We start from the raw sequence: 25,671 nt of genomic DNA, 5'->3' as shown, positions 1-25,671 counted from the left end.
GGAGCGACACAGCTGGGTCTTAAAAGGAATGGAAGATGAGACTCTAATTGGTTTATTCTCAAAACACACCTATAACTCATTAAGAAAATAAACTCAACCCTTTAAGACTATGCGCCATGGCGTAAAGCAGGTTTTCCCGTCCTTAAATTAGCAAAAACGCGTCCTGACACGCCCTGAAAGCGTTTGCGCCCTGCGTTTTGCGCGCTGCGCATGGACCGTCAAAATAGAGCCCATAGGCTGTATTTCCCCCTTGATGGCTAACACTAGTCGTGTAAGCCCACACTTTACCGAATAAAACAGTAATCCATCAGATCATGTAGGTTAGAAACATAGTTTCTGCTGAACGTTTTATGATGGTAAAATAACAGAAATTAAACATTGATCCACTTCAATCTCCTCCCGAAGCTCGGTCTGCTTAAAGAAGCTGTCAATCACAACTGTCAATCATGATGACACGCCCCGTTTTTATAGCATGGTTCATCTGGTTCAAAACACACTCTTTTGAAAAATTTACATCTGAAACTACATCAGCGTGATACCCACCAGTGCCTTAATTGACCAAAAAACATTTTTCGGAAAATTGTATTGCAAGTGTAATTGCTTGTTATTTGGGCTCAAGTCTTGTTAACATGAAATAGGCGGGTTTAATGACCTGTAGTGGAGGTAGCCCCCAGGAGGGCGATGATCTAACAGCCGGGAGCGTCACTCAGCAGGTGTGAGGCACACTTGGTCAAAGCCTTTTTACTGTCTGGTCAAAACAAAACTAAACAAAACAAACAAACAAACACAAGCGAGAGGTGTTTCGTTAAAATTTACGATTTTCTCTTTGTCTGGACCAATGGGCGTGGCTAAAGGTAGGGACAGGGTAAAAGGTTTTTCATTGGTCAAAGGTTTTATTTTCAGTCAAATGCGTTGGCTAATTAGATTAACATATTAAACAAGGTGATCATTGAGGTGGATCATTCTACATTTTGCTACTGGTGTTTAGAATAAAAAAGCATTTAAACGTAATCAAAAGTTTCATTTAGGTAATGGGTGAATCAGCATTCTAATGGATTCAAATGCTTTAAATGTCATTAGACAAGTAATGTTTTTGTAATTTTTTCTTGTTTTTTTGTTTGTTTTTGTTTTTGTTTTTTTTTACTGGCTATTTATAAATGCACTACTTAGAAAGGGGTTTTATCCAGTACTATTTTAAACTGGGATTTAGTTGTTTCCCAGTGTCACTAAAATTATTGCCTAAAATTATTTAGATTAAATTATTTAGATTTAGATTTTGAAAACCTTATGTTAAGTGATATAAATCAATTTAAAACAAAGACACAAGTTCATTTAACATTTCAGTTTAATTACCAAAAAACAAAAACAAATAAAACAACCTCTTAAAAAACATTCCATCCACATTCCATTTTCAAACTAAAACGCATTAGTGTAAACGGGGCCTTAGAGTTCTCCCCATGCTTACGTGGGTTTCCCTTGGGTTCCCTTGTTTCCTCCCACCGTCCAAAAACATTCAACTTAAGTTAATTGACTAATCCAAATTGGCATCATAAACATGCTCCTAGTAAGTAGTTATATCTTAAGAGCAATCACTATCTGTTCATTAGCTACTACAGCAGAGGAGTTCTCAAGATCTACCTGAGCTCAAACTCTCCTCTCACCTTGCAAACGAGAGGAAGCCCCGGGCTCGAGGATCTTACAAGCTCAGGGCTCTCCCCCGGAACAGCATGCCAAACAAGCTTTACAATCAATCATCAGCAAAAGTGTAAACTCTTGAACAAATCTCATGGGTGTTTTAAGCTGAAACTTTACAGACACATTCTGGAGCAACAAAAGACTTATCTTAAATCTCTTAATATTAGTTAAAATCCAACATAGTCAATCTGTTTGTAATCTGTTTGTATCAGCAACCAATAATTGTATTTTTTAAACACAACATTATTAATTAATTCTAATAATGAGTTGTGCAGCAGTGCTGAGCCACTGACCTCATTTCAGGCGGTGACAGCGGCAGACGGGGTTTTGTGGCTCACAGCAGGGCTCAGCAGAGGGAATGACAGTGTAATCGGCCGCTGAGACTCGATCTGTGGCGATGTCCCAGAGCAGAGCCTCTCTCTCCCTCTCCACCTGCTTCAGGACAGATCTGAACTCCTTGCTCTCGGGGTCCAGAGGCGTCTCTTCTGCCTCGTCCTGAGAGAGGTCAAATATCAATGGAGGGTCGTGATGTTGCTGAGGTCCACTTTCTCCATCACATGCCACTGATCCGCCTGAGAGAGCACATCAGGGTTAATAAAACAAGCAGAAACAGTAGATTAATTGAGCAAATAACTAAATAAAAATGATCATTTAAAGATTTTTTTCAATTAAATATAAATATTAAAGTTTTTGTTTAAATGTAAATATTTTCTTGCATAATGATGCCTTTTGTACATCGTCTTATTATCTTTTAAAGATAATAAGAAGACAGTTGCTGCGTCCGAAACCGCATACTTCCATACTATATAGTACGCCAAAATCAGTATGCGAGCCGAGTAGTATGTCCGAATTCATAGAATTTGAAAATCAGTATGCGAGAAGTACCCGGATGACTTACTACTTCCGGCGAGATTCCGGAGTGCGCATCCCATGCATGCTGCGCTATCCCATGATGCCCCGCGAGAGAATTAATGAATGGAAGTAAAGCGACGCAACTGACGCAGGTAGGTCACGTGACCATGACAAAATGGCGGATGTAGTACGTCCGAATTCCATTCATACTTTTCACATTCATACTGTATAGAACGTACTTTTCTAACGGCCGAGTAGTACGTTTAAATTCAAATGCAGTACCTACTGAGAAGTAGGCGGTTTCGGACGCAGCCTGTGTCATTTCCAAAAAAAACAAAAAACTTGCTGATTGAATAAAAATAACTAAGTCAGAATTTGCAAGAGGTGTTAATAATCTCGGGCATACATAATATATACATATACAGTTGAAGTTGAATTATAAGCCCTTTTAATTTTTTTCTGTTTAACAGAGAGAAGATTTCTTCAACCCATTTCTAAATATAATAGTTTTAATAACTCATATCTAATAACTGATTTATTTTATCTTTGCCATGATGACAGTACATAATATTATATAGATATTTTTCAAGACACTTCTATACAGCTTAAAGTTACATTTAAATGCTTAACTAGATTAATTAGGTTAACTAGGCAGGTTAGTGTAATTGGGCAAGTTATTGTATAATGATGGTTTGTTCTGTAGACTATCAAAAAAAAAAAGCCTAAAGAGGCTAATAATTTTGTCTTTAAAATGGTGTTTAGAAAATTAAAAACTGCATTATTCTAGTTAGAATACACAAATAAGACTTTCTCCAGAAGATAATAACATCAGACATACTGTGAAATTTTCCTAGCTCTGTTAAACATCATTTGGTAAATATTTAAAAAAAGAGAAAAATTAAAAGGGGGGCTAATAATTCTGACTTCAACTGTATATGTAAACAGCTCAAACATGGGTGCACTCTTACTTAGTGCTTAGATTTAAAGGGATAGTTGACCCTAAACAGAAAATTTACCCTCAAGTGGTTCCAAACCTTCATGAGTTTCTTTCTTCTGTTGTACACAGAAGAAGATATTTTGAAGATAGATAAAAAACATTGACTTTTATAGTAGGAAAAACAAATACTATGGAAGTCAATGGTTAACTTCCTTCAAAATATATTTTTTTGAGTACAATAGAAGATGGAAACTCATAAAGGTTTAGAACAAGAAAAGTAAGGTAAATCAACCATTTAATTAATATTTTAACCATGAATTAAATATGGTTTGAAATATGTCTACTAATGAATATAAAACTAGTAAATAACTTATAATTTGACCATTACATGTAACATTTTTAAATATCCATTTATCTATTATTAAAATTGTGATTTATTTATTTATTTATTATGAAGGTTTTATATATTTAACTGAAATTTACCTTTTAGTATCCGTAACTGTATGTGTTTAATGAAGAGAAAACACTCAATATTTTCCACCACAAAAAGGGTTTAAAAAGTGTCTCCATTTATGAATAAATTTCAAATAAAGTACGTATTTTAAAACCCCTATCTATCACTTTATTTATTAATTTACAAAAAAGAAAGCAGCCCAAATGACATCTGACCCGATTTTCAACATTTTTCAAACATGTTTTATTTATGCATTGTATTTAATTTATCAGTCAGTGTTTGATAGACATGCATGTTTATTTACTCATGAATTAAATAGTTTAACATGTCTCCTAATCAATTCAAAATCAACTTATTTTATTTTAATTGCATCAGCTAGTTTTAAAAATGTGAATTACCCGTAAAAGCGTTTTTAAGCCAATTATATTTGTTTTTATAAAATGTGATCTTTCATTTTGAATTAACAGTCAAACATTCATTTACACCTTTTCAGTTAAACGAATATCTATAACTCAATTCAAAACATTAGATTGTTCACATTTTAATTCATAAATAAATGTATTCTTCCATTTAATTTTAAACCTGACCTGTGATGTAAAATGCCTTGTGATGTTTGAGTCTGACAGTCTGAAGGTCACCATATTGTCCTGCAGCGCCACTGTTTGGATGCATGAGACTCTAATAATAAAAACAGAAAGCATTTCACAGCAAACTTCATTTAAATACTGCTCTCTTAATTGATGTCACCCCCACAGACTTTACCTCATGCCCTGTTTCAGAGTCGTTGAGCAGAACATCAGTAATATCAATGCCATCATAGCGTCGATCTGATGGAGGTTTGACCCCAGCCAGAGAGAGGACAGTTGGAAAGATATCCAGACCACTAAAGGAGAACAAAACAGTATTCATATGCTGAAAACCAAAAACAACGATGTTACACAATGTTGATTTCTTGCAGTACCTCAGCAGGGCATCACTTGAGCTGTTGTGTTTGATCTTCTTAGGCCATGAGACGACTGTGGGAACACGGTGACCTCCTTCCCATGTGGTTCTCTTTGCTGATCCGCCACCTGCTCGCAAGAATGAAAACAAGATCGTTCAAGTAAATGGTTTTGTTATCTGAAACTCAAAAGTCATGAGTAAGCACAAAATCACTGAAAACACTTGAATGTTTACTTATCTTCTGTTTATGTTGCATGCAGAGCTGGGTAGTAACAGATTCTATGTAATCTGGATTATACAATCAGGTTTCAAAATTCCAGTTCTTGTAATTAGAGTAAACCAGTTTTTTTTAAATTCTCAGAATCAGATACAATTTCTTTTTATAAATTACATGCTCAGCTGGGTAGATTACTTATGAATTTTAATAGTGATTTTTTGCCATTTAGTCCTTTACTTCATTTGTTCTTTTCATTCACTCATTCATTCATTTTCTTGTCGGCTTAGTCCCTTTCTTAATCCAGGGTCGCCACAGCAGAATGAACCGCCAACTTATCCATATATATATGTATATATATATATACAGTTGAAGTCAGAATTATTAGCCCCCCTGAATTATTAGCGCCCCTGTTTATTTTTTTCCATAATTTCTGTTTAATGGAGGAAAGATTGTTTCAGCACATGTCTAAGCATAATAGTTTTAAAAACCTATTTCTAATAACTGATTTATTTTAGCTTAGCTATGATGACAGTAAATAATATTTTACTTGATATTTTTCAAGACACTCCTATACAGCTTAAAGGGACATTTAAAGGCTTAACTAGGTTAATAAGGTAAACTAGGCAGGTTAGGGTAATTAGGCAAAATATTATATAACGATGATTTGTTCTGTAGAATATCGATAAAAAATGTAGCTTAAAGGGGCTAATAATTTTGTCCCAAAAATAGTAAAAAAAAAAATCTAAACTGCTTTTATTCTAGCCGAAACAAAACAAATAAGACTTTTTCTAGAAGAAAAAATATTATCAGACATACTTTGAAAATCTCCTTGCTCTGTCAAACATCATTTGGGAAATTTTTAAAAAAGAACAAAAAAATCAAAAGGGGGCTAATAATTCTGACTTCAACTGTATATATATATATATATATATATATATATATATATATATATATATATATATATATATATATGTGTGTGTGTGTGTGTATATATGTGTGTGTGTGTATATATATATATGTATATATATATATATATATATATATATATATATATATATATATATATATATATATATATATATATATTTAAAAAAATTAACGCAAATAACGCAGTTGCAGTTTTTTTTATTTCCTGTTGTGGCCAACGTGTGTTTAGGGTTGGCGCATCTATAGAGGCGACCTGCCTTGGGCAGCAGAATAGCGAGTAGACCCCCCGGTCCTCACATTCATCCGCTACACCCACCCACACCCTCACGGCACTCTGCCTTCCATATGAATAAAAGGTCATGATTGCCATTTGCCTAGAGCGCCAGTTCAGCTTGCTCTGGCCCTGCGTTTGTTAAACGTGCAAAGAAATATGGCATTTCCTCCAGAGTTTCATGCAATTTCATTTTTAATATTTAGACTTTAACTGCAGTTCGGCAGTTCACTCTCATTCAGCATATTTTCATTTAGGATGTTTTAATGGAATTTGATAACACATGGCGAACGGAAAGAAAAACCTCCTCATTTCAGGACTCGCATGGTCATTCAAGATAATCAGAAATCATTGCTTACATGGTCGACTCTTGATCAGTATTATCTTAATTATCAAAGCTGAGTATTGGTGTCCATGTGAATGAAAGTGCCAGATGGATTCACAAGCTGTCAAAAACATTTCTTTGCCCTTAAGCTGCGTCCCTCAAATGTTTCAATAACTTTGATGTGTTTCCCCCCTTTTGTAAAGTGTCTGCTTCATGTTCCTCTTTCAGAATCTTTGCTTTTTAAATACAGCCATACTTAAGAATGCTTAGTTTAAGTAAATTTGATGAACGCGCACGTGCGTGTTGATGAGTCTGAAGGGATCCCTCTCGCTCATCAGCACTGCATGCATTGTTTCTCTGTGTATGTGTGTGTGTGTGTGCTTGTGTGTGTGTGTGTGTGTTTGTAGTCCACTTACAATCCAACATGGAAATGAGTTTTGTTTGTTATTTGCATGGATGGTTTTGAAATTTAAATGGCACTTACATGCCTGTGTTTTTACTTCAGTAATAAATACGGCATTTCGTGATTAATCATGATAAATGATGAATGAAAATAATAAAAAAAAGTGTGATTTATCACGTTAATTTTTTTAATCATTTGACAGCCCTAAAATGTAAATATAAGTGATGTTGTATTGTCTTTTTATTACATCTCAAAAGAGAGATTGTTTAAAAAAGTATTAGTTTTTACAAATGTAAGTGTATTGAACATAAAGCAATTCAGTTTTTGCAAAAAACTCAATAATTGTGTTGTTTCAGCTGATTTAAAACAGGTACTTTAGAATATTTTATTTTTTTAAATTTATTACAATACTATCTTAGACGATCAATCCAACAACCTCTAGTTAAAGGTATCATTATTTATGGTAAATGATCTGCATTACCTTTATTTGTCTGCCATCTTCCAACAAAAGGCCCAACATGCCCAGCAAACAGGCATTTCTGCTCCCAAGGGCCATTGTCACCTTAGAAATGGATTTATTTTTTTATAAAATTGCAATTCTATTAAGCAGAGCCTTTAGGCCAGAACTTTGCATGAAATATGTGTGAAATAAATTACCAGTGAACCATATGAGGGTGTTTTCCAACTGTTCAGTGATGAGCGCCTGCACGATATTGCCCACAAGTGAGTCCATGTCACTGAGACTGGCTGTGTAGGGGTCTTCAGTTGTGACATTTAGGAAGGTGTTATGGAACAGCGGCACATGCATGTGAGCGAGAGCCACATATAGGAGGAACGGCTGCTTCTTAGTAACACTACAAACACATAGTAACATAAAACATATAGTATTAACGGAATCATACTGTATCGCTACAAATTTTTATTTGACACCACTGTTCAAAATTTGTAATATGCAATCACTTGCCACTTTATTAGGTACACCTATCCAACTGCTAATTAACACACATTTCTGCATCAAACCAAGCATCAAAAAGGGAAAGAAAGTTGATTTAAGTCACTTTGCATCTGGCATGGTTATTGGTGGCAGACAGGTTGGTCTAAGTATTTCAGAAACTGCTGATCTAATTTTCATGCGCAACCATCTCCGGGGTTTACAGAGAATGCTCCGAAAAACAGAAAGTATCCAGTGAGTGGCAGTTCTGTGGGAACAAATGCCTTGAGATGCCAGAGGTTAGAGGATTATGACCAGACTGGTTTGAGCTTATAGAAACAGTAACTCAAACCACTCGTTACAACAGAGGTATGCAGAAGAGCATCTCTGAACACACAACATGTCCAACATTGAGGTGGATGGGCAACAGCAGCGGAAGACCACACTGGGTGCCACTCCTGTCAGCCAAGAACAGGAAACTGAGGCAACAATTCGCGCAGGCTCACCAAGATAGGGCAATAGAAGATTGCAAAAGTTGCCTGGTATGATGAATCTCGATTTCTGCTGCGATACTGATACCAATTGAGCATCGTGTCAACACCATAGCCTACCTGAGTATTGTTGCTGATCATGTCCATCCCTTTATGGCCACAGTGTAACCATCCACAGCAGGATAACGCAACATGTCATAAATCGCAAATTATCTCAGACTGGTTTCGTGAACATGACAATAAGTTCACTGTACTCAAATGGCCCCCACAATCACCAGACTTCAATCCAATAGAGCCCCTCTAGGATGTGGTGGAACGGGAGATTCGCATCATAGATGTGCTGCCAACAAATCTGCAGCAACTGTGTGATGCTATCATGTCAATAGGGACCAACATTTCCAGTACCTTGTTGAGTTTATGCCACAAAGGACAGTTCTGAAGGCAAAAGGGGTCCAATCCAGATCTAGTAAGGTGTAACTAATAAAGTGGCTGGTGTGTGTGTGTGTGTGTGTGTGTGAGTGTGTGTGTGTGCGTGCGAGTGTGTGTGTGTGTGTGTGTGTGTCTGTGTTTCAAATTCACTGAAATTCTGAAATAATGGTACAGTTTCAAATGACCTTTTTTCATTTAAGTTCTTAAAAGATTTCTACCTGAATTTTATAAATGTAATCTATGCCTTTGATTACAGAAATTGTTTCTGTCATACATACTAGTATTTTTTTTCATACTAGGATTCTTTGAAAAATCAATAGACTAAAAAAAACTCCAAGAAAAAATTCAAATACTTTGACCAGTAAACTTTTGAACCGCTACATATTGGTATCAGATGATAGCAATCCAAGATGACACTATATGTGGGTCAAAGAAAAAGCGTTTTAAATCATTTAAATGTCACATTTGTGTTTTAAATTAATACCTCAAACTCTAATAATAACTATCATACTTTAATGTAAACATATGTAAATGATCTAATATACAAATAAATTTAGTGTTTAAGCATAATAAATAAGTTTTAATAACTCAAAATAAATACCCATATTCTATACAGTACATTATAATGTAGAGGTGCTTTATTTTTCATTTATTTAGACAGAATTGTATGCATATACGCATACCCAACATAATTTTCTGCCATTTATCAGTTACTGTACAACATGAAACAACTTATTTTAAATGCCAAAAAACTGATAGATTTATGTGAAGAAATGGCCACAGTTACACTGGATTTAAAGCAGTCACAGAACTTAAATCTGCGTAAGTGCAATGCTGAAATGAGAAATTGATAAGGCTTGTCTGCGCACAGTCCATATGATGATCTATCGTAAGACTGTGTCAAAGGCCAACACTGCAACTTTGCTTGCCCAGTACACTTGTTTACAGACTGCAGACCTTATATTGACTGATCAAAGTCTAGAAAACAGTTGCCCTTGAGAGCAGCAAAACACTGGCACTGAGGATAAAACTTCTAAAACAATGTTTTAATTTCACATATATTTTACAGGGACGTACAAGAGCTTTAATATAATTTTATAACAAAAATATTATTATAAATAGAGCATATTTTAGACAAGGTTCCAATTATTAGCTAAATGTAAAAATATATGAACTTTCCCCGACTTTCACTGACTAAAACACTGAATTTCCATGATTTGAATATTATTTTTCATAAATGTAATTGCCATTTTGAGTGTAAAATGGATAATAACTTCTGATTTTGAAAAGAAATAAAAAAAATAAAAAAGTGCACCCAAATCTTTGAAGCCATCTAAAATATTTAGTACCTAAAGCTTTTGATATTTTCATTTAATTTTTTGGAATGTTTGCCTTGAGAATGAGATAAGCAGAAAAGATATAAAATAGTGCTGAAAATAGCCTAACCATAACAATAGGCAGAATGTGGATTTTGTAATAAAACATGATATGATAAAGAAATTAACTGAATAAAAGAGTTAAACTTTGATAAACAGAAAACAAAAAGTCACTGATATTTCCTGACTTGGAATAATACATTTATAAATAAATACATTTATAAATATAACTAAATACATAAAATTATACAGGAAATTCCTAAACAAATTTCCAGATTTTCAGTCTCAGGAATTGACCTTTTAAAATTCCATAATGTTCAAGAAACTCCATGACGAGTGGAAAAGCTCTTTTTTCAAGTAATACTAATGCACATTCAGTTTGACTGGAAGGTAAACCATGTTGATATTATATTTGATTCGAGTTTGACAGAAAACAGAATACAGTGGGGAAAAATAAGCATTGCACATGTCACCATTATTCTCAGAAAACATATTTCTATAGGTGCCGTTGAATTTTCACTGGATGTAATAACAAAAGAAATCCAAACACTGCATGAAAAGACATGAAATCGAATTTGATTACAAATGACATTATGTGTTATAAAATTAAATGGCACAAGGAAAAAGTATTGAACACATAAACAGAGGGAGGTGTAGAAAGGCAGTGAAAGCCCAGACAGCAGCTGAAATCTCTCAGTAGTTATTTAGCAACACTCTGCCCTTCCTCATTGTAAATTAATAAGATGAAACCAGGGTGAACATTTCATCAATAATCCAATTGGAGTTGGAAATCCAGTTGGAGCTGGAGGTGTATACAAATTGGACAATAATCCAAAACACAGCCAAGGAAACTCAAAAATGCTTAAAAAAAAAAAAGAAAATCAAGCTGTAGAATGACCCAGCCAATCACCTGACTTGAATCCAATCGAAAATATTAAAGATCAGATTTGATAGACGAGACCCACAGAACCATCAAGATCTTTACATTCTGCAAAAGTCTGTAAAAACTCACACCTGAGCAATGCATGTGACATCCTTCTCCATATGAGAGGCGTCCTTAAGCTGCCATCACAAAAAAAAAGCCTTTAATATAAGGTATTAAATTCGTTTCAGTAGTTCAGTAGGTTCTCCTTGTGTCATTTCATTGTTATTACACATAACTCATTTTTCAGATTTTATTTGTTTTGTTTTATTTCTATGCTTGTATTGTTTGGGTTTTTAACAAAATCTGGTTCAATTCTATGTCAACAGCTTCTTTAAAAATACTATTCCCAGGGAAAAAAAACATGACGTGTTCAGTACTTTTTTTCCCTGCTGTATATGAATTTCTATATATAACCATACATATTGTGACATACCTGGCTGTGAAAATCTGCTGGACTGCCGCTGTTGCATATCTGTCTTTAAGGCTCCATGTGTCCAAGGGTTGCTCAATAATCTTCTCATTTTCAAACAGAGGTAATCCCACTTTGGTGTAGCATCCCTCATGCTTCCTGTAAAGTGAATATTTGACCTAATTCAGTAAAGCTGGAGGTGTATACAAAACATCAGACTATATGCGGTGGGGGAAATAAGCATTCAACATGTCGCCATTTTTCTCAGAAAACATATTTCTAAAGGTGCTGTTGACCAGATGTTGATGAACAAAGAAATTCATATTTGGAAAGAAAACAAATCTAATTAGTTTACAAATTAAATTGTGTAATAAAGAGAATGACACAGAAAAAAAGTATTGAACACATGAAGAAAGGAAGGTGTAGAAAGGCAGTGAAAGCCCAGACAGCAGCTGAAATCTCTCAGTAGTTCTTCATCAACCCTCTGCCCATCCTCTTTTTCTAAGAGCATCTGAGAGTTTCCTTGGCTGTGTTTTGGATAATTATCTTCCTGAAATATTTACCCTGGTTTCATCTTCATCATCCTGGTAATGTAAATGTTGGACTGAAGCAGCTCATATTAATTTACAATAACAACTGAAAGATTTCAGCTGCTGTCTAGGCTTTCACTGTCTTTCTACACCTCCCTTTCTTCATGTGTTCAATAATTATTTCCTGTGTCATTTCATTTTAATACACATAACTTCATTTGTAAACTAGATTTGTTTAAAATATGTATTTCTTTGGTGATGTGTTGAAATATGTTGAAATATGTGAACATCTGGTGAAATTTTCAAGTCAACTGCACCAATGGAATTTTTTTTGAGAAAAATGGTGACGTGTTAAATACTTATTTCCCCAACTATACCTAATAAATATGTTTTTTTTTTTATTGTAATGAAGAGTATATTAATACATACTTATTAATACTATACTGACTATGTACACAGGGAGGACAGCTGGGAAGGTCAAGGCCTGGTTTGTCAGTGCAGCCCATGTCATTACTGTAGGGAATACCCAGGTAATAGTCAAAACCTAAAGTTCAAACATAAAATAGTAAAAAGTATCTTGAGGAAATAGCTTAAAATAGAGGTACTGTAATACATTTACATTCATTCGTAAAAAGCAGAAGCTTTTAGCTATATGCAAAATACAGCAAGGGATTTATCGTAAAGAGTTTAATAATAATACAAAGCCATTGATAAATAAATAAATAAATAAATAAAGGTCAAAATTTTTTTATTTTTGTAAAATGTTCATAAAAAGGTAAAATTTTTATATAATAAAGGTAAATATGGTACATAAATGTAAATTTTTGTCAGTCTCCAACTGGTCACATGCCTTTAAAGGGATAGTTCACCCAAAAAGAAAAATTCTGTCATCAATGGCCACGTTTTCAGCACCTAAAGCCAGCGAGCCAGGGCGAGCCAAGGCCAGTCGCGTTTCCACTGTCACTTCCGGGGTCTGATCAGGCCAAAGCAGGGCTTTCTCAGGGCCAGTGACTGGCCTTTTTCGGTCTGCCGAATACCTTGGGCCAAAGAGGGCCAGCTAAGGCTTCAAGGTGGAGTGAAATGAGAAAGGCAGACTTTTTCCGAGTCTGGTAAAGATGGCATGCCATCATTACAATAGTTTTCCGATCGCACACGAATACATATGAACAAATAAATAAATAAGGGAAAGAAAACATATACCCTTGTAGGCTATACAGGTCTTTTTGCTTATGATCACCCTTTTGTTTCCCTTTTAAATATAAGGCTGTGGCATAAAATAATAAAGCTTTAATTGATAAGTGACATTCTTTGCTGCGTCCTGCTTTCTTCTGTTAAACACAAAATAAGATATTTTGAAAAAATGTTGCAATTCCAGTGTTACGGATGTGACATTTGAAGTAAAAAGTCAAAACATAAATTCAGAGAAAGTATGTCAATTTACATTATATTGAAACATCTGTTTATATTATCCAAAACTACTAACCACATAGCTATGCGAACAGACAAACATCGGTCTGAAAGCTGTTTTATATTTTAAATGAGGAAAATAAGCATACATTATGGATGTGACCAAAAAAGTCAGCGAGTTTATAGTATACAACATACTTTGTAGAAATTCTGTTAATTTAACTGGACAACCCAAAAGAAATAATGCTAATCAACAGCATAAGAGTTGCTCTCTATAGAACAACCATGATTAATTTTATTTTAATTTACATTTTTGCATTTATGAGGAAAAAGCTTGGTTATGGATGTGACGTTTCTCCGTTATGGATGTAACAGATGTGAAATTGGCACTTGTGTGACTTTGGTAAATCAAATATAATAGTTTGAAAACATTAACTGAGTATTTTTAAAGTCCTGTAAAATACTTGCTTACACAAAAAGACTTGGAAAAGGTTTTGCTATTTTGGTAAAAATGTATTTTTTTTTTATGGCAAGGTTGACATTTGCATGGAATTGCTCAGAAACCGGTTACCATTGACTTTCAATGTTTTTGTTTTTTACTACTACAGAAGTCAATGGTTACTGGTTTGCAACATTTTTTTAAATATCTTGTAATATCAACAAAAAAAGAAACTCCAAGTTTTAGAACCACTAGAGTGTGTAAAGTTTTTATTTTTGGGGTGAACTATCCTTTTAAGCCAACGAAACAAAAAATGTCTAACTTTACCTCATCTTTAAACTTAAAAAAATATATTAATTATAATATAATAATTAAACAAAATGAATTAAGAAATAAAAATCAATTTCATGCTGAGTCACTGTTTAAAAATTGTTTGTATAAAAATAAATAATAAATGCATAATTAATTAATGATATATCTTTCTGATATGAAATATATATTGATATATATAGCAGCATTTTACCTCTATGAACAGGACTGTAAGAACCATTGTGTCCAAGATGCCATTTTCCTGTTTTAAAATCAAAACAAACCATATAAATAACTGCAACTGAAAAAAAATCCTGCAACAACTTGCGATGATGCGCAATTATTAATCAGGAGCGCGGTGTTGCTCTGACAGTTCTCAGGATGTAAATTGAATTGTTCTCTCCATGTTCTTGTAGCTGCTGTGCTTACCGATCATAGCTGTGTAATAACCTTCATCATGCAGGAGCTGAGCAAACGTGGTCTCATTAAGAGGTAATCCTCCTACTGACCCTACTGCAAAATTATGAGTGACCCCATTGCGTAGGCCGTGTCTGCCGGTCAGGATGGAGGCGCGAGATGGAGAACATGTGGAGGCAGGAGAGTGGAAGTCTGTGAATCTGCGAATCAACAGACACAAACACCCATAATTAGACATGATCAGGAACAAAACTGTGGCATATATGGACAAATTATAATGAGAGCTCTACCGTTTGCCCTTCAGCATTAATGAGTCCAGCCAGGGTGTTGGTGTGGAGTTGTCAGGCCTGTTTAACCAGAGGTCTCCCCATCCAATATCATCAGCTAAGATAATGATGAAATTGGGTCGTTCCTTCCCTTCAGGGTTGTCTTCTTTTTTAATATGGCTTTTGATGTGATGGAGCAGGCCGGAAAAAACAAGCAGTGTACAAAATCCCAACTGCGCCATTTAAATGTCAAATCTGAAAGATAAAGAAGAAACCGGTCATTTAAATTATGCTATTTGACTGAAGGATAGCAATATTGTGATTGATACATGACAGCATTCTGGCACAGGGTGAAAAAATTTACAAAACGATCAAACTAGTAAATCAAGATCCTTTCATGCGAGGCAATTAAAATTATTTATTCATTCATTTACCTTCGGGTAGACGCAGTGGCGCAGTAGGTAGTGCTGTTGCCTCACAGCAAGAAGGTTGCTGGTTTGAGCCTCGCCTGGGGTCAGTTGGCATTTCTGTGTGGAGTTTGCATGTTCTCCCTGTGTCCCTGTGTTTGTGTGGGCTTCCTCCGGGTGCTCCGGTTTCCCCACATGTCCAAAGACATGTGGAACAGGTGAATTGTGTAAGCTTAATTGTCCGTAGTGAATGAGTGTGTATGGATGTTTCCCAGAGATGGGTTGCCGCAGGAAGGGTATCTGCTGCGTTTAATATATATGCTGGATAAGATGGCGCCACTGTGGAGATGCCAGATTAATAAATAGACTAAGCCGAAAAGAAAATGAATGAATGAATGAATTTATTTTCGGCTTAGTCCCTTAGTATTTTTCAGGGGCCACCACAGCAGAATGAAAAGGCAACTATTCGGGCATATGTTTTACACAGCAGATGCCTTTCCAGTCACAACCTAGTACTGGAAAACACCCATACACTGTCACATTCACACACACACACACACATACACTATGGCCAGTTTTTGTTTTTCCAATTCACATATACTGCATGCCTTTGACTGTGAGGGAAACCGCAGGAAACCCACGCCAACACAGGGAGAACATGCAAACTCCACATAGAAATGCCAACTTTCCCAGCCGGTACTTGAACCAGTGACCTTCTTGCTATAAGGCAACAGTGCTAACCACTGAGGCAAAAATTAAAGTTAATGAAATATATAAATTAAAACTCTTTACTTGCAAATTTGTTAAGTCAAATTAAAAAAATGAATTAACATTATATTTTATATAATAATAATAATAATAACATTGTCTTTAAATAAATAAAAATGTATGTTATATAAAATAAAATGTAATTTTATTTCCAAAGCGTTATTTCTCATTTTTATTTATTTTAACTTACTAAATTAATTAGAAATGTAAATAAAATGAAAAGAAACGACACAATTAGAAAATAAATAAATAACTTTAACTATTGGAAACTTTAAACTTATAATTAATTAATTTAACATTAAACTATGAAACAATTTTAAAATATTTAAGTATAAAAAACTGCTATAAATACTTAAACAAAATAACTAAGTTAATCACGATGCGCTAAGATAGAAATGAAAAGAAACAGACATATATAAAAAACAACCTTTATAACTATTAAAAAAAAATTAAAACTATATTACAAAACATTGAAACTAAAAATATATTACTCTAAATACAAATGAACAAAAATATTAAAAATGTAAAATACTTTCTTTGCAACATAATACATTAACTGAAAAAAAGAAAAACATTTGATTTAGTTTTACTTATTTTTTATAGCAGAAATTAGTAAAACAGCCATATTAAAAATCACTAAATCACTAATAAACTTACCATTTAAATTATATTTTAATAAAACTAAAATTTTGCATAATGGTTCATTATCCATCCAACATGCATTTAACACAATGCTATTCAATTAATGGTTATTTTAATATCCTAATAATAATCTTTTTTTTATTATTTTATTATTTTAATAACAATTAAATCTTTCTATCCAGCAAGGGTTTTCAGATCTGAGGAAGTTCGGGAAGGCCTGAGCAGATCTTGCTGGCTGTTATGTAATAAACTTTACATAATGCACCAGTCCTTTTAAATTTTAAAACATTTAGCACAGTCCCTCCTGCAGAACCAGTGTTACTCTACAGCGGGCAACAAGAGACACAGCCATTTCCTCTGGCCTTCTAGCTCCAGGGAGTGTGTTATGTGTGTATGTGTGTGTGGGGGGGTGCATTTCATTCAACGTTGACTGTAAACCAATCCTCAACTTACTCAACAGCTGTAACCTCCCACCACAGAGGAGCTCAATGTCGAGACACCACATGAACTCCTGGCAGTGAACAGACCCCAGCACAGCCCTGGAGCTCCAGTAAAGCCCTCACTCAGGAGCAGGTAAGTGCTCTTTTCTTTCTTTGAACTACAATATGGTTGAATGACTATTAGTAACACAATTGACGTGGGTTAGGTGCAAACCGCAGAAGACACAAACACACACACACACACACACACACACACACACACACACACACACACACACACACATACAGATCATAAAGACCACGTGGCACAGAGAAAAGACGTTTATTCTAATAGAGAAGATGGTGAAAAACGGCTGGATTATAATATTTGCTAACTAATATTTTTACTGACATTTGACAACATGCTGACTGAAGTGACTTGGGAAACATTAATCTATTCATTATACTCGATATATTTAATGCATACCACTAAGTAATTCTTAAGGATGCTTTGAGGATTTACAACAATACAATTAGAAATATTTCGCATGTTTTATTAAAGTAAAAGTGTAGTAGTGACCATGTTTTTGTCGTATTGACTATCATTTGTTTATTTACATACTTTGAAAACCATTATCAATAAACTATGGTAAGCGTGGCAAAGGTAATTTGCGGTTTAACTATTTTATATTTGTTGTGATACCAATGTTAACTCTCGTAAGGGTTACGCTTAGTAACGTAACGTTAATATGATGAGGATATAACGTTCTGAAACATTGTGAGCTCTTTATTTTATAAAGACTAATAATACACGTTAAATGGCATATCATTTGAATACTGTCAAAAGTTATTTTATAACTTATTATAATATTTCGAGAATTTGTTTCTCACCTAATGCTGTTCGATGATTTATGTGAAAGTAGTTCAGTCGTTGTTTACATCTAATCGCATCAGATTGTTGACACTCGTTTCCCGCCGCCTCTCTAATGACGTATCCATGTGGCCACGCCTCTTTTCAGATTTCTAGAGCGCGCATGCCCTGTCGGATTGTAGACTGATTACATATCAGGCCCGTAGACTAGCCAGTCTGTTGAAAGGAATGCTTCTTTTTTCTTAAGAAGTGGACATTTTTGCAGTTATTCGCCTTATTTTTTTATTTAATTATGAGATTTAAATGCTACATTTTGGTGACATTTTAAGCACTATTTGGCTGGACTAACTTATCGGATGGTCAACATAACCACAGTTTTTGATGTACAGTACCAAACATATATTACAAATTTGCTACATTATATTTATCAAAAAAGTTTTACATTTTAGCCTTTTGTAATTTATTAGGCAAAGAGCAAACTGGCCACTTTTCAAAAATTGGTGTGAAAAAGTGCTTCATACTTTTTTTCCAAGATTTGAATAAAAGTTACTTGTCAAATGTTTTCTCTATTTAAAAACACTATGGTAGTGAAATATGACTGCTTATGTCAGATGTTTTCTTGCACAGCTGGATGTTGGACTCCAGGATTCTGCTTGGTCTTCAAGCCTTGTTTGATGGGTTAATTTTTACTATTTATGATGGCATAGCAGTCAAACTAGGACAAATGAGCTAATGTATGGGACAAACTTTGGACTTTTGTTAGTGAGAGGTGGGTTTTTTGAACCACGAATCTGCATGTAATGGACAGTCAGACCCCTCTGTTCTTTCCTTTGTACATGAGACATGGAAAAATATATTGAAATAAGTGATTCTGATGTTTGGTCATCAGTGTTTGGGCCAGCAGTGAAGGCTTCTGAACTGTAATTTGTGTGCAATTGTCTACAAACAACATCCAAGTCAAATAATGTAATACATGGTCACAGAGTTGAAGTTTTAATGCCTAAATTTAACCAATAAAGTAACTATGTAAAATAATTGAGCATATTAAAACCTGTTTAATCATTTAAATGTTTTTTGCAGTGTTTACTTTTATTTAAATACTATTATACCTACTATTAATTATTCATTTATTAATATTAATTATTTAGCATTAGCTTAAATTTCACTTTGACCAATTTTAGGTATTTGGCATTAAGAGTAAATTCCCAACGCAACATTTCTAATTTTCATTATTATTGCAAGTTTATAGTCATCTTGTACAGTTCTTATACATTTCAGCTCTATTTTAACAAAACAACACTGGTCTTTGGCACACATCACAATACCAAAGCTAAACCTTCTATCCCAAGCCTGATAAATGAAATCGTTAAGCTATTATTGCAGTTGTTTGATGTTTGAAAATATTTGTTTAAAGACTTATCAACCATGTTTGTTTAGGTTTTTCCTTCTTCAGCATTGTCTAAAATTTAAATTTTCCTGGTTGCATTGGGGAGAAGTCTCTTTATTAGGGGTGAACAATAAGAGTTGTTTCTAAATAAAGTTTATGCTGAAGGATATGAGCAGCTATAAAAGCTCATTTGCTTAAGAACACAATTTAGCTCACATTAATCTCTTTCACATTCCTAGGTCGCAGGTGAAAATGGCACAGTGGATTTTCCGACTGAGAAGTTGCTTTGGCTCTAAAGTTTATTCCGAGGTCCCAGATGGTGGTTGGGGTTCAGGCCCGGATTGGCTAATCGGGAGGACCGGGAGAATTCCCGGTGGGCCGGTCCGTTTTTTGGCCACGAGGGCCGGTGTCCCTAGCTCCAGAATCTGTTGCTCTCAGCAATCACACTTTTTAAATTTATTTATTTACTTGACCACAGCCTTTTTATTCATTATTATATCGCAACTCTTCTCTTTTGATCTATTTTAATGATGATAAAACTCAGTTGTGTCATCCTCCACATAACGTTAGGTTAGGTTAGCACGTTAGGTTAAGACGCTGCGGACCCGGGTTCGATCCTCGTTAGAGTAATTTAGTGTTTTCAATTTTATTGATAAGACATATAATACTGTTAGGATTGTTGAACATTTGAAGTTCTAAAGCAGCTGTTTTCTCAAAAAAAAAAAGACGTGATAGTGTCATTTGAAACTGATTTGGAAATATTTATTTATTTACTTATTTTAATATAGCCTAGTCAGTCGTGAACTGAGGTGGGCCGGTCTGAGGCTTGAAACTCCAGAGCTGAAAAGGTGTCCCACTCCGGCCCTGTTGGGGTTGGATTGTGGCTGTGGCGTTTTTCCTGGTGGAGGTGTTCACTTATGGGGTTATCAAAAGTTTTGGAATCTTCCTTAAGGACCTAATGAGTGACTTTAATGAAACAAACAGCCGAGTATCATGGATCATTTCAATATGTGTCTTTGTTATGACTTTCACAGGTGAGAACTTCAACTTTTACATTAAATCATTTAGCCAATGTTTTTATCTCTAGCTATTCCGAAATTGAAAAGGCAAAACAATAGAAGCAATTAGACCAAATTAACAAAAATATGTACCTTTAGGTAGTATGCCAAGTGCCAGTTATTCTAACGGTTTAAAGAAAATTATTTAAATAAATAATTTAAGATGTCTTGACATAGTCGAGTCACTTCTTGAAAGGCTAAAGACTGTTCAGGCTGAGTTAGCATGGGAAAGCTTTTTTAAACACAAAAAAATAACAGCTTCATGTTGTCTTTTTTATTTCTATGGCCCTTCAGCTCCTCTATCAACCGTGCTGAGTAATCGATTTGGCTTCCAGCCTGTTGTGATGTTTGGAGGGTTTCTCATATCTCTGGGCACAATCTCAACAGCATTCACCAGCTCTATCAATCAGATGTACCTTACTATTGGGATTGTGACTGGTATGTAAAGGCTTACATGTTTGAATGGGACTCTAATGTCAACCCTTGTGTATTGTTTAAATTGACTACCCTGTTGTTATGTTGGTCACTGTTTTTGCCCTGTGCATACTTACTCATGTTAATATATGTTAAAGTGTTAAAAAATTCAAAATTAACATGTTCTCATCCTAAGGTTGTTCCAAACCTTTTCAGTTCCAAACCTGTTCAAAAGCTTTTCAGTGAAACACATTTTGAAAAATGTTAGGTTCCGGTTTCTGAGATTCTTTAATATATGTCCGTTTCACCATATGAAATAAACTCAACAATCTGGAAATTTTGAACAAGCAGAGGATGATTAAATGATAACAAAATTTTCTTTGGTTTAACTATCCCTTTAAGCTGATTTACAGGTTGAATTTTGTGTCTATTTCACAATAAAAACAAAAAATAACGATTGATTTACTGGCTGTAAAGAAAGTAAAGATGAACATCTAATTATTTTCAGATGTCCTTTAATCTCCGTAGGACTGGGTTATTGTTTGACATTTCTACCAACCGTCACAATCTTGTCCCAGTACTTCAGCAGGCGTCGTTCTGTGGTCACAGCCATGGCATCCACTGGAGAGTCATTTGCTATATTTGCTTTTGCTCCAGGTAAGAACAGGCACTAGTACAATATGCTAGCATTACATGTTATGTGTGATCATGAAAAATAATATTACAATCCAACCCAGCAATCAACTTTGTGTTTAAAAGACGTCTAATACACATAAATGTAGACAGCCTGGCTAAAACAAGGCTAATCTTGGGCTGTCAGTGAAAATCCATAGACATCTAAAAATAGCCCAAAACTAGACTAGTCGTCAAATAGACAGACTTTATGTGTATTCATTCATTTCTGTCTGTCCTATTCTGTCTACATTTCTTAGATTTTCACGGACAGCCCAAATTTAGCCTTGTTTTACCCAAGACAACTGTTTAGATGTTTATTAGACATCTATGAGACATCTTTTAAAAACAAGAAAATGCTTGCTGGGTACAGACTCACACATTGCTTTTTTATCTCTGTAGCATTCACAGCTCTTAAGAACTACATCGGCTGGAGGTACACATTTGTGGTGATTGGGACGTTACAGGGCATCACTATCATCTGTGGAGCTTTACTTCATCCCATAGTTATCAAACCAACATCTCAGACAGAAACTGAGCAGAAGATCACCTATACCCTCCCTGGAGAACAAGTGCAAGGTTTTGGGAGCTCTGGAGATTCAGTTGTACAGTCGCTTGAGCAAGAACAGGGCCTCAAATCTGGGATTGAACTGGAAGAAGTGGAACCAGTACAGGTTAATCCAAAACAACAGGACAATACAAGTAAAAATAGGCTCTTGGATTTGACAGTGCTAAAAGAAGGCGGTTTTTTGTGTTATTCAGCCTTTGGGCTCTTTGCAACATTGGGCTTTTTTGCGCCACAGCTGTATGTGGTGGAGCTGAGTGCCAGTTTGGGAACTGAGAGGGACAAGGCTGCCTATATGCTGTCAACAATGGCCATCTCAGAGATCTTTGGACGTCTTTCTATCGGATGGGTCATGAATTGTGGATGCATCAGGAAGATCTTTGTTCTTCTCATATGTGTGTCACTGATGTGTCTGGTGCTGGTGTTGTTCACCATAGTAAATGGCTTCTGGGGACTGGTGGTGTGCTGTGTGCTTTATGGCTTCTTACTCGGAAATATCGCTTCCACACACATCCCAATGCTGGCAGAGGATGACGTTGTAGGAATCCAGAGGATGCCCTTAGCTGTTGGTGTCTACGTCTGCATTCAGAGCTTTGCAGGACTGGCTGGTCCACCATTAGGAGGTAAAAATAAGTTTTACATTACCATTAAATGTTTGGGGTCAGTAAGTTTTAAATAAATTTTACTGTATTTTTAAATTATTTTATGCTATCCAAGTCAGCAGTTTATACCACAACAGAAATGTTTTCTATTTTAATATTTTACATTATTTCTGTGAGAGCAAAGCTGAATTCATGAAGGGAGAACTTACACTATTAAACATCAAACAAAAGGACCCTGGAAGTAAAGGCAGTGGTAAAGTAAGAGCCCATACAGGGTTCAAACCAGAAAACCGAGAGTGGGAGAAGAAAGCCCCAAAACAACGCCAGGGGAGCTGCTGACCTTGACAAAACCAAAAGGGGAAAAAGGCAAACAAAAGAGTAGGTTTATAGCTAAAGAGTAATAAGGGAGGCAATTGGTTCTCTGTCCTAGTCAATTAGACACCTTGATTGGTGGCTCTGGGAGAATCCATGCAGTTGGCACATTTTTCTGAACAAAGTGGTGGTAGACTCTAGCTCCAGACGGAAACATAATGGCTGGCTCTGGCACTTGGTCCATGGCAGGCATTAGTCTCAGGGGTGTCCAGTCCTTTTCCAGGAGGATCAGTGGCTGAGGTAAAGGCATGGGCCCAGAGCAATGAAGCATAACCAGAGAATCCATGCATCATGGAAGAGTTAAGGGCTGGAAAGCTCAAGGCTGAGCTAGACAGAACCAGCAGAGGGGGAGAAGTCGAGGAGTTGCAAGGGCCATTATATGAGACAAATTTAAAGCTAGAATCTGAGACAAATGGTTTGAATGAATGGATGGAATCAATGGAGCATAAATGATTTTATACAGGAAAGAGGCTTGAGGGAGGGAATTGGTTAATCCAAGCAGTGGGCACATTTTTTGATCCACTTCAAATGTTGACTACTGTAAACTGTCTAAAGGTATAGGTAGCAACATTTAAAAGAGATAGATTCAAAGTGACCCCAGGACACCTGATGACTGAGCTGGAGGAACTGCTCCATGTAGTTTTCTAGTAAACCGCTAATTTGTAAGAGAAGGAAGCAAGTCATCAAATCTGAACAGGTGGTTACTCTGCTGTGTTCATGATGTGTCTTGATTTCTGTCATGTTAATTTACAACAGACATGACAATACAAGATACATAAAACCCCAAAAATGTGAAAAGACTGTTGATAAATTTGATGGTGTGCAGTACTAATATACATGTGTGTGTGCGTGCATGTGTGTGTGTGTGTGTCTGTAAACTAGTAACCAACAGTAAACAAGGCAAGAAAAATGGAGACAGCAGATTAGTAATGTGGTTGTAATGTTCGCTACATCAAATGCATTCCCATGTTTTATCTGCATGAAGAGATAACGAAAGTCTCAAGAACACCAATTAAGAAATACTAATTTAACTGCAACCTTTATGAATAAAAGCAAACTTTTTTAATTGTAATGACTCCAATCATTTAATTGGTAGTGTATATAAAATGAAAATGTCAAGCAACTTACAGTATTTTCTCCCAAATATTGTAGGCGTCCTTGTGGATATTACACAAAACTACAGTGCTGCATTCTACTCCTGCGCTGCAGGAATGGGATTAGGTGCCATTTTCCTTGGGCTTGTACGTCCAGCCAAGACAGGTCATCTTTGCAGAAGGAGGAAAAATGGAGAGAATAACTCTGCGGTGGAGCAAGTGTCTAAATCAAGCCAGAGGAATTGCTAGAACAGGGTAACCAAGAAGTTTAGTCTTAAAAACACAGAACATTAGGAACTATCAAACCTGTTGATATAATAGGAACACATTCAAACTGAATGTACTGGAACTTTGGCTACGTTATAATTCATGAGAATTGGGTAAAAGGTTTTTCACCCAAAATGAAAATTCTGTCATGAATGACGTAGAAGAACCAATATTGTTCTATTTTTGTTCATCTACGGGTGGTCTTCATTTACCTACATTTATTGTGGTTTAAGTGTGTTTTGATTAATGTTTAAATGCAAAGAAAAGTTTTATTAAATTATTGTAGTTTTTATTCCAAAAATAAACCAAAATTTGACACGACAGTGTACATAATGACAGAAATGCCATATTTGGGTTAACCATTCTTCCATTTTCATTTATTCATTGTCTTGTCGGTTTAGTCCCTTTATTAATTTGGGGTCGCCACAGCGGAATGAATCGCCAACTTATCCATCAAGTTTTTACGCAGCGGATACCTTTCCAGCTGCAACCCATCTCTGGGAAACATCCACACACACATTCACACACACACTTATACACTACGGACAATTTAGCCTACCCAATTCACCTGTACCGCATGTCTTTGGACTGTGGGGAAAACAGGAGCACCCAAAGGAAACCCACGCGAACGCAGGGAAAACATGCAAACTCCACACAGAAACGCCAACTGAGCCGAGCCTCGAACCAGCGACCCAGCCACCTTCTTGCTGTGAGGCGACAACACTACCTACTGCGCCACTGCTTCCCCCTCTTCTATTTTTGCATGTGAATTTGTTGCTCATACACTGATTTCATAAATATGACTATTATACAATGACATACAAACCCCATTTGGAATGACTCTAAACACTGCTTCTCTGTTCTAGAAACAGAAGAAATGACCTTCAACAGCAAACCCCATTTTCGTGGTTTTAGAAATTATTGCCAATATCTATGGATGCTTACAGCCACTTATAGCTAAAGCATTGACCAAAGATGTTTAAACTCATTGAAAAACAATCTAAATTGTAAAGAGATGTTATAATTATATAGAGATGTTATTATATATTCATTATTATTATTATTATTACTATTATTATTAATAATAAATAGTGATAAATAGCTCTTTATTGACTCTTTATGAACTAAATGCTAAACCCAGGTAAACTACAGTATTTTAATAATCCTAGCAGTTTGTTTAG

The 25,671-nt window shown here is 35.4% G+C and overlaps 2 protein-coding genes across 27 annotated transcripts; one reads left to right on the top strand and one right to left on the bottom strand.

Moving 5' to 3' along the window:
• Positions 1-631: 631 nt before the first annotated feature.
• On the bottom strand, positions 632-18,236 carry arsg (arylsulfatase G). 22 transcript variants are annotated; one of them, XR_012387644.1, is made up of 14 exons: positions 18,080-18,131; positions 17,223-17,367; positions 14,977-15,207; positions 14,699-14,886; positions 14,484-14,531; positions 12,544-12,658; positions 11,609-11,743; positions 7,681-7,877; positions 7,505-7,585; positions 4,900-5,008; positions 4,701-4,821; positions 4,526-4,616; positions 1,746-2,267; positions 1,328-1,416 (listed from the first exon to the last, which is right to left on the bottom strand). XR_012387644.1 is itself a non-coding variant. In XM_073917735.1 (13 exons), exons 2-12 carry the CDS (start codon positions 15,192-15,194, stop codon positions 1,990-1,992), a joined length of 1,581 nt encoding a protein of 526 aa, XP_073773836.1. In that variant the 5' UTR covers positions 15,195-15,207; positions 18,080-18,131; the 3' UTR covers positions 632-763; position 1,989. The 22 variants fall into 22 exon arrangements, 15 of the variants coding, with proteins under 15 accessions (XP_073773836.1, XP_068080714.1, XP_073773845.1 ...); XM_073917735.1 differs by lacking the exons at positions 1,328-1,416; positions 17,223-17,367 and adding an exon at positions 632-763 and having other exon boundaries at positions 1,989-2,267; XR_012387646.1 differs by lacking the exon at positions 7,505-7,585.
• On the top strand, positions 17,260-24,826 carry slc16a6a (solute carrier family 16 member 6a). Of its 5 annotated transcripts, none has more exons than XM_073917748.1 (7): positions 17,260-17,342; positions 19,686-19,777; positions 20,322-20,480; positions 20,799-20,942; positions 21,447-21,575; positions 21,993-22,778; positions 24,282-24,826. In XM_073917748.1, exons 2-7 carry the CDS (start codon positions 19,699-19,701, stop codon positions 24,470-24,472), a joined length of 1,488 nt encoding a protein of 495 aa, XP_073773849.1. In that variant the 5' UTR covers positions 17,260-17,342; positions 19,686-19,698; the 3' UTR covers positions 24,473-24,826.
• The last annotated feature ends 845 nt before the right edge of the window (positions 24,827-25,671 follow it).

Source organism: Danio rerio, chromosome 12 (genome assembly GCF_049306965.1).
Source record: "Danio rerio strain Tuebingen ecotype United States chromosome 12, GRCz12tu, whole genome shotgun sequence".
In the NCBI taxonomy this organism is placed as follows: Eukaryota; Metazoa; Chordata; class Actinopteri; order Cypriniformes; family Danionidae; genus Danio; species Danio rerio.
This window is presented reverse-complemented; position numbering and strand designations above follow the sequence as displayed.

Excerpts from the sequence above, each read along its gene's own strand:
- arsg (NM_001365361.1), bottom strand. The coding sequence starts at position 15,194 with ATGGCGCAGTTGGGATTTTGTACACTGCTTGTTTTTTCCGGCCTGCTC. Across the intron at positions 14,532-14,698 it reads TTATTACACAGCTATGATCG|GAAAATGGCATCTTGGACAC; the intron begins GTAAGCACAGCA and ends ATTTTAAAACAG. Across the intron at positions 4,617-4,700 it reads ACTCTGAAACAGGGCATGAG|AGTCTCATGCATCCAAACAG; the intron begins GTAAAGTCTGTG and ends TTTTATTATTAG.
- slc16a6a (XM_073917751.1), top strand. The coding sequence starts at position 19,699 with ATGGCACAGTGGATTTTCCGACTGAGAAGTTGCTTTGGCTCTAAAGTT. Across the intron at positions 19,769-20,294 it reads TTCCGAGGTCCCAGATGGTG|GTGTCCCACTCCGGCCCTGT; the intron begins GTTGGGGTTCAG and ends AGAGCTGAAAAG. Across the intron at positions 21,576-21,992 it reads TATATTTGCTTTTGCTCCAG|CATTCACAGCTCTTAAGAAC; the intron begins GTAAGAACAGGC and ends TTATCTCTGTAG.